The following is an 8200-nucleotide window of genomic DNA, read 5'->3' as shown; positions in this document are numbered from 1 at the left end:
ATTTTGTCATGATTGGTCTATACATCCCTTTGGGGGGGATTTTGAGGCTGGGGCGATACCCTCCTACATACTTGGTCCCAAATTTGGTTATGAAATTTTTGTTTTTAGGTAACTATAAGAGTGCAAACAAAATTTCGCTTAAAGCGTCCTATACATGTCTGCGTTTTCGAGTTTTTGAAAATTAAGACGGGAGGGGGAGGTTCTCTCCCCATTTCCTTGACATTTGATATGAGTATTTTTTAACATTTTATTATAATTTACATATTTTATTGAGTGAGGTCTACGGCGTCTGTGGCATCAGCATTAAACTATTGCTTTAGCCTGCGTCGCCTTTGTCGTCTATTTCTACGCTTCCTACGTAATTTGCGAAGCCTACGTTGCTTGCGCCTACGTTGCTTCTTACGCTTACGACGACCGCCCTTCCTTGTTGCACGTCTTTTGGAACCACGTTTCCTTGGTTGTTGTCTTTGCTTTTTCAAACGACGTTTAAGTTTCCTGGTAACTTTTCTCACATGTCTCTTTCGTTTGTTGCCAAGTCTTTTTTTGCGCCTGCGTTGTTGTTTACGTCTACGTCTGCGTCTGCGTAATTGACGCCGTTTTTTGCGGCGCTGTAATCTACGCCGACGTCTTAATTGAGGACTGGCAGCACGTGGCGATTCTGCGAAATTGTGATTATGAGATAGATCCAAAAGACTTTCTTCTTGATCATCTTCTTCTTGCAGATGGTGTCCATGTTGTTTCTTAAAACTGCCAACCGTGTTGGTTGACTTTTTATGTTTCACATTTAGGTCATTGCTTTCGGCAGCTCGACCAAGTTTTATGAAAGGTTTTAGCGGAAATAGCGGTGCTGGTGTCGGTGATTGGGGTGGTGGTGGTGGTGGCGATAATGTTGGTGGTGGAGGAGGTGACGAGAACGTTGGACTTGGGAAAAATGTAGTTGTTGGAGTAAATGGGGCTGTTGGACTAAATGGAGCTGTTGGAGTAAACGTGGATGTTGGACTTGGTGGTGGTGTGGGGAATGTCGGCTGCGGTGATGGCGGCGGTGGTGGAAATGGTGGAAATAGTGGTGATGGTGGAAATGGTGTAGAAGGCGGCAAATTTGGCGGTGGAGGTGACGTAAATGCTGTCAACGATGGCGGCGGTGGTGGCAAAGCAGTCGTTGTTGCTGTGGCTCCTTTTAACGAATTCAATGTGTCCCAAATGTTCAGTTGACGCCCTTGAAGTTCAAGGCGTTGTTGATGTCGCCCATAGAGCCTATAACCAGAACGCTGCTGCTGTTCTCTGGCATCTACAAAAGACAATCTTTTCTATTTTTAGTTTCGTCACAATCTCATTTTCAGCTCACCTGAGTAGTATATATAAGGGGGTTTTAGAACTTTGAGTATCGAGAGTATGAGTCATCGATGACGTCATAACCCCACCCCACCCCAAACCCCACCCCACCCCAAACCGCAAACCCCACCCCACCCCATTGATGACGTCATAACCGCAGCCCACCCCACCCCATTGATGACGTCATAACCGCACCCGACCGCAACCGCAGCCGATCGTAGCGCAGGTGGCGACCGCAGGGGGGTATGACCACATACGGGCCGCCGGTTGAAATGTGTGGACGGACATTAGGGTGCAGATCGCAGGGCGCAGATCGCAGGGCGCAGATCGCAGGGCGCAGATCGCAGGGCGCAGTGGCAGATTTCGAACCCCACCCCACCCCAAACCCCACCCCACCCCAAACCGCAAACCCCACCCCACCCCATTGATGACGTCATAACCGCACCCCACCCCACCCCATTGATGACGTCATAACCCCACCCGACCGCAACCGCAGCCGATCGTAGCGCAGGTGGCGACCGCAGGGGGGTATGACCACATACGGGCCGCCGGTTGAAATGTGTGGACGGACATTAGGGTGCAGATCGCAGGGCGCAGATCGCAGGGCGCAGATCGCAGGGCGCAGATCGCAGGGCGCAGTGGCAGATTTCGATGATGACTCATCGCCCAACTTCAACTAGTGTTGGAGGGTGGGTGATGTAGATTGCTGACCGCAGGCTATAGTTTGGTTTGAGTGTGAGAGTTTATGATTAATGTTGAATGTTGTGTGACCACCACACTGGAGTGTGATGAAATAATTGTGGTCAGTGTAGTTCTATTTTTTCCCAGGAAGAACAAGAGTAAAAAATTATATTTGTTTTCGTATAAAAAGGGCAAACGGTTTCATATTGTAATCATTATATTAAAAATCATTTATTTAATCAAATTCAAAATTATTGTTATAAAAATGAGAGAATTTGTATGTAATATTTGTGAGAAAACTTACAAACATAATCAATCTTTGAATCGTCATTTGCGTTTACAACATTCAATTGAGTGTGTGAAATGTAATCAGAATTTTAGTACTTATCCAGAGCTTTTAAAGCATATGAAGTCAATGGACCACAATGAAAAAAAAGAGGAAAAAACGGTATACTGTGAAAATTGCAATTTAGCTATTCCAAAAAATCAGTGGAAGAATCATATCAGCACTAACACACACATCGATAAGTGTGTAAAATGGTTAGATAAGGATGTGTCTTGCTTTGGATCTAGCTTTCAAAATCGAATAGAAAGTTATAAAATAAAAAATAGTGAGATCAATAACTTGATACCCGAAAACTTTTTCAAATCAATTCAAGAAAAAGTAATCAATATAATTCAAAAGGCGTTGCAAAAGCATGAATCTATTAAATATAATTGTACACTACATTGTAATTATATTTTGATGAAAGAGAAAGCGGAAGATGAAATTAGTTTATTTACACATCACACAAAAATGTTGGTACTATCTCCCTCAAGTACACTGGAAGAAATTTTAAATCATTATATTGAAAATTGTAATGAAATAATTAAAAAAATGAGTGAATTCCAAGAACGAGATAGTGGATGGACTTTAATCGAAATAAAACATCTAGAGATCAACATCAACAAATATACATGTTTGAGAGGATCTCAATACATAAATCTTCCTCCCAAAATAAGGAATAAAAAGGCTTGCATCAATGTGCAAAACAATGATGTCTATTGTTTTAAATGGGCAATAATATCAGCATTAAATCCACTTCCAAAGGAAAAGAAACCACATAAATGTAGCAACTACAAAGTAACGGACATTAAGGCACACATTATAACATTGGAAAATAATATAATATTAAATTTTGAAAACATGGAATTTCCCCTTACCATAAATAAAATCAGAGTCTTTGAGTTGCAGAATCCTGATATAAGTATAAATGTGTTCGGTTTAGAGGATGCTAAGATTATAGGTCCTTACTATTTTACAGAAGCTGAGAAATCAACTCACATCAATCTTCTCCTAATAGAAGAGGATGATAAATTTCATTACATCTGGATAAAAAATATATCAAGGTAAAAATAATAAGATATTATTTTGATTACAATACAATACTAATTTATTAAAAAAATATATATATTTTTAGATTGTTGCGAAGTTCTATAACAAAGAATAAAAATAGGATTCATTTTTGTAACACCTGCTTAACTCATGTTTCTTCAAGTAGTAGACTAGAGAAACACAAACGTGAGTGTAAAAAGATGGTGACAACAATGCCATCAGATAAAGATAAAATACTTAAATTTAAGAATTTTAAACATAAATTAGATAGGTTTACGTTCAAAAATGTATTCAATTAAGATTGATAAAGTAGATGAAGAAATAAAGAAAATAAAAGGTGTAAAACATTGTGTTACAGCAAAACTTTCAACCAACGATTTTAAAAAATGTCTTTTTGAACAAATTAATTATTATGATTCTATGTATGTTTTTAGATCAAAAATTCATCAATTGTACACACAACATATACATAAATTAGTTTTAAATTATTTAGATGATAAGAGATTTATAAGAGAAAATGGTGTTGACACCTATGCTTGGGGACACTATAAAATAAAAAAATAATTAAAAGAAAAAAATGGTTTTGTTTGTTTTGTTTTTTTCACAAGATATTATATTTATTAAAGAGAAATTGTATACATAAATGACCACAATTGTAAGTATTAAATTTTTGTTTTTGTTTATAATTGTATTCGATAGGTGGTTTTAAATAATTAATAATTTCCAACGGTGGTTGTAAATTACCAAAACTATCAAAATATTCCTTATAGTTGTAATTTTTGTAATAGGCAACCCAATGTGTTCCTGGCCCATTAGTTGTATCTAAATTAACTATTCCACATTCTTGTCGTAGTGGTTTGTTTGGTAATGAGTCACGCATAAAAACCCCTCTAAAGTGTTTCAATGGCTTGCAGTACTTAACCAAATCGATATCCGTCAATGGTCGATTGGGTAATCTACTTAGAAGTTTTTTGGAGCTGGTTTATAGTAAAGTCCATATCCTTTTTTATAAGGTTTAAGATATAATCCTTTTCCCATAGCAATTGATTCCATATATCTGTTATGACGAGTAGCTTCAGCTAATTGTTCTTTCCCATTTTTGATATCCTTAACTGCTTTTACAATAGCCGATCCTCCAGTTGCTAAACCTCCAAGGGCTGATAACGCAGTTAAAATTGGAACTATTGGTAGAAATCCACCAATTTTTGGTACTCGAATGACTCTTGGTACACCAATATTACTCTTCTTTTTATTTTTAAAACTTGAATGTACAACGTTTTTTGCAATTTTTACAGCATCATATATATTGTTAGGTTTCTTATCTTTTAATACTTTTAAAGTATTCTTAACTGTCGATGCAAATAATTTTTGCTTACATTGCTTTTTCTTCATTTTTCTTTTTGTTGTCATACCGAGTCCGAATTTAACTTTTGCTTTAAGTAAGTTTGTTACTAACCAAGCGTTTGCTCGTTCTTTCCAATTGCTATCTGTTGATTTAACTCTTTGCCAAGCTTTTTCTATTAAAACTTTATCAGCTTGATGACGAGAATGAATATCTTTATTTTGTGAGTATGCAATATCGTGTTCTCTACAAGCTGAATCCAATAAATTTATTCCTTTGTCTCCTTGTGCTAAACGTTGTGCTAACTTAGTTCCTGGTCCACAAAATTGATATCCAGGTAAATGCACTTCAAACGGAAGATTATTAATTAAGTTGTTTACCAATCCAAATCCAGTAACAGACTGTTTACATTTATTATAAATCTTGTAATTAATAACCATAATTTTTTTTGATTATGTAGTGATAGGGTACACGATTTAAATGAAAATAAGAGTTTTTGTATATATATACTTAAATTTATATTGAAAAAGTTTAGTTAGCAATATGCGTTTAATAGAACAAACTAAACAGATTGCTGTGAAAAACATTGATAATGTCTGTTCACAGAAAAAAAGGATTGTACATAGTACTTTATTACCAAATTCTATACGTGCCCTTATAGTAGGCCCATCAAATTGTGGTAAAACAAATGTTATGATTAGTCTCATAGAAAGCCCTAATGGCCTCAAATTCAGGAATATATATATATATTCTAAATCTTTATATCAACCAAAATATCAATATTTAAAAAAATTGATTACTCCAATCAAAGGAATAAACCTATTCACATTCTCTGAAAATGAAAAAGTTATAAGTCCAGCCAAAGCAAATATGCATTCTATAATGGTATTTGATGATGTAATTTGCGATAAACAAAATACTATAAGGGATTATTTTTGTATGGGAAGACATAAACACATTGATTGTTTTTATTTATGTCAAACATATACAAGGATTCCTAAACACTTAATACGTGATAATGCAAACATGATTATCATATTTAAGCAAGATGAAATGAATATTAAACATATATATAATGATCATGTCTTGGGTGACATGACATTTAAAGATTTTTTAAAGCTTTGTAGTGAATGTTGGAAAGATAAATATGGATTTCTTATTGTGAGCAAGGATGATCCCATTGATAAAGGTCGATATCGCAAAGGATTCAATTGTTTTATTCAGTTATAATATAAATCAGATTGATAACAGATATAATGTAGATTATAAACAGAATAGAGAGCAGATTGGTGACAGAAAGAAAGCAGATCGGTAGCAGATATAAAGCAGATCGGTAGCTGATATAAAGCAGATCGGTAGCAGATGTAAAGCAGATCGGAAGCAGATGGATACATAACCAAAAAAAAATAAAAAATAAATTATCCAATCATGAAGAGACACAATTTGTTGAAGGAAATTGTAAAAACACGAGCAGTATTGAAAGAAAAGTTAAAAAACATTAAACTTAATCAAATAGATAGGGATAATCTATTAGAAGATACATTTCAACCAATAACCAAACCTTTGAAGGATATTATAGGAAAACTAGATGAGAACAAAAAAGAAAGTAATCAGTATTCTAATAAATATAATGATAAAAATATTTATGATTATAATAAACAATATGAAGACGATGGAAAACTTGATAAAAACAATAAGGATGATGATGATGATGATGATAGCTTTATATCAGACATTTATAATGATGATGATGACTATATGTCTAGCAATGGACTTCAAATGAGAGATATTACCTCAAGTAATGATAATGAAAGATATAATAATCAACATTCATCAACAATATTTCCGAATATAGTAAATTCTACACATAAAGAAGATAATTCAGAAATAGAACAGATGGATATAGAGAAATTTTCACAAAAACGAAAATTTTCATCAGATGAAAATAACACTAATAAAAGGATAAGAAAAAATTATAATATTCCAGTTGATTTAAAGAGAAAAGATTATACACTAGAAAAATGTGGAGTGAATCGGAATGAGCTTAGAGAAAAATTAAAACGATCTAATGATAACAATCTCAGTTTATTTGACGATAACGATAATAAGCGGATGAAAAAATCACATCTATTTTCAAAACGAAAATGTGAATTTCAGTTAAATACTAATAAAAAACGTATAAAATTAACTAACAACAAAATCATAAATATAAATAAACGAAAAAGACCCTCACAATTAAATACTGATAGAAAACGTTTAAAATTGATTAATAACAACCAATTAAACTTGAATAAACGGAAAGGTGTTTCACAATTAAATCTTGATAGAAAACGTATAAAATTGAATAATGATATCTCATCAAAATTGAATAAACGAAAAGCTGTTACGCAATTAAATATTGATAGAAAGCGAATAAAATTGAGTAGTGATAATCTATCAGACATAAATGTAGCATCTTCATTACCCAACGTTCTACAAACACTTATCGATAATAGACAATTAGATAAAGTTTATGGATTTCATATAGATACAAATGGAAATATGTATTTTGGAAAAAATCAATTAAAATTTAATGGATGTAACTCTATTCAAATTGGGGAATCTATTTGGAAAATGTCTCCCGGACTATTTCAACTCATGTTTCACATTAAACCTCAACATTATACAAAGAAGGATTTAAATCAATATAAGGATATTTTGATGAAAACAAATGCTCATAAAAGAAATTATTTACCAGGAGAACAAATTAAGGGAACTCAAGCTTATAAATATCAATTTATAATAAAACGGTTATTTGATGTGAATTCAAATAGGATATCCAAAGGTAATGGATTGAGTTTGAAATCATTAGACAATCACAAACCAAATTATATATATTGGGATGACCCTAACGAATTGGTTGACAGATTAAGATTGCTCCTTTCATCTGAAGGTGTTGGTCACAACAATCACAAAAACGAAATTATTTCAATTGTTGAAGAATTGCGAGAAGCACATATTATTAAATAAAAAAATCAAAAATGTATACAATCAATAAATTTGGAGAGAGCGGAAGTAAAAACCAAGTCAACAATGCAATGCTAAAATTGAGTTTAGGTAGATCACTTGGAATTACTATTCACAACAATGCTTTAAACTTTCATGGGAAGAAAATAACTAATTTAAGTGCTCCCTCTGATCCTGATGATGCTGTAACAAAAATATTTTTGAAAAAAAAAATAGATAAAATCGAAAATAAAATCAAAAATCAGCAAGATGAAATACTTAGAAGATTCGAAGAATTACAGAACAAACTAAAAGAAGACATACATATAGAAAAAATGAAAGAATATATTTTCAAATGGGTTGAAGTGGAAAAAATTGTTCTAGAAAATAAAAAACATATTGAAGCTATAAACAGTGATTTAACTAAACTAAAAAGTGTGATTGATCAATTTAACAACAACTTGAGTACCAATTTGAATATTTTG

General features: G+C 33.3%; 3 protein-coding genes across 4 annotated transcripts; 2 read left to right on the top strand and 1 right to left on the bottom strand.

The window, feature by feature from the left end:
* Positions 1–308: 308 nt before the first annotated feature.
* LOC106092560 (MAP7 domain-containing protein 1-like) lies at positions 309–1620 on the bottom strand. Its single transcript, XM_059367210.1, has 2 exons — positions 1590–1620; positions 309–1288 (listed from the first exon to the last, which is right to left on the bottom strand). The coding sequence occupies exons 1-2, from the start codon at positions 1618–1620 to the stop codon at positions 309–311; spliced, it is 1011 nt and encodes a 336-aa protein (XP_059223193.1).
* A 658-nt stretch (positions 1621–2278) lies between these two features.
* Positions 2279–4608, top strand: LOC131996989 (uncharacterized). The gene is made up of 3 exons (XM_059367209.1): positions 2279–3402; positions 3474–3574; positions 3823–4608. The coding sequence occupies exons 1-3, from the start codon at positions 2279–2281 to the stop codon at positions 3864–3866; spliced, it is 1269 nt and encodes a 422-aa protein (XP_059223192.1). The 3' UTR covers positions 3867–4608.
* Positions 4609–5197: 589 nt separating this feature from the next.
* Positions 5198–7739, top strand: LOC131997156 (MATH and LRR domain-containing protein PFE0570w-like). Of its 2 annotated transcripts, none has more exons than XM_059367630.1 (2): positions 5198–5919; positions 5993–7739. In XM_059367630.1, exon 2 carries the CDS (start codon positions 6159–6161, stop codon positions 7737–7739), a length of 1581 nt encoding a protein of 526 aa, XP_059223613.1. In that variant the 5' UTR covers positions 5198–5919; positions 5993–6158. The 2 variants fall into 2 exon arrangements, with proteins under 2 accessions (XP_059223613.1, XP_059223612.1); XM_059367629.1 differs by having other exon boundaries at positions 5982–7739.
* Positions 7740–8200: the final 461 nt, after the last annotated feature.

This window comes from Stomoxys calcitrans, chromosome 4 (assembly GCF_963082655.1).
Source record: "Stomoxys calcitrans chromosome 4, idStoCalc2.1, whole genome shotgun sequence".
Lineage (NCBI taxonomy): Eukaryota > Metazoa > Arthropoda > Insecta > Diptera > Muscidae > Stomoxys > Stomoxys calcitrans.
Note: the sequence above shows the minus strand (reverse complement) of the source record. Positions and strands in the feature narration are given on the sequence as shown.

Bases quoted from the DNA above. Each gene is read 5' to 3' on its own strand.
- LOC106092560 (XM_059367210.1), bottom strand. From the start codon at position 1,620: ATGTCCGTCCACACATTTCAACCGGCGGCCC. The intron at 1,289-1,589 runs GTATGTGGTCAT...TGTCTTTTGTAG, and splicing joins CACATTTCAACCGGCGGCCC to ATGCCAGAGAACAGCAGCAG.
- LOC131997156 (XM_059367630.1), top strand. From the start codon at position 6,159: ATGAAGAGACACAATTTGTTGAAGGAAATTGTAAAAACACGAGCAGTA.
- LOC131996989 (XM_059367209.1), top strand. From the start codon at position 2,279: ATGAGAGAATTTGTATGTAATATTTGTGAGAAAACTTACAAACATAAT. The intron at 3,403-3,473 runs GTAAAAATAATA...ATATATTTTTAG, and splicing joins TGGATAAAAAATATATCAAG to ATTGTTGCGAAGTTCTATAA. The intron at 3,575-3,822 runs GTGAGTGTAAAA...GTATGTTTTTAG, and splicing joins TAGACTAGAGAAACACAAAC to ATCAAAAATTCATCAATTGT.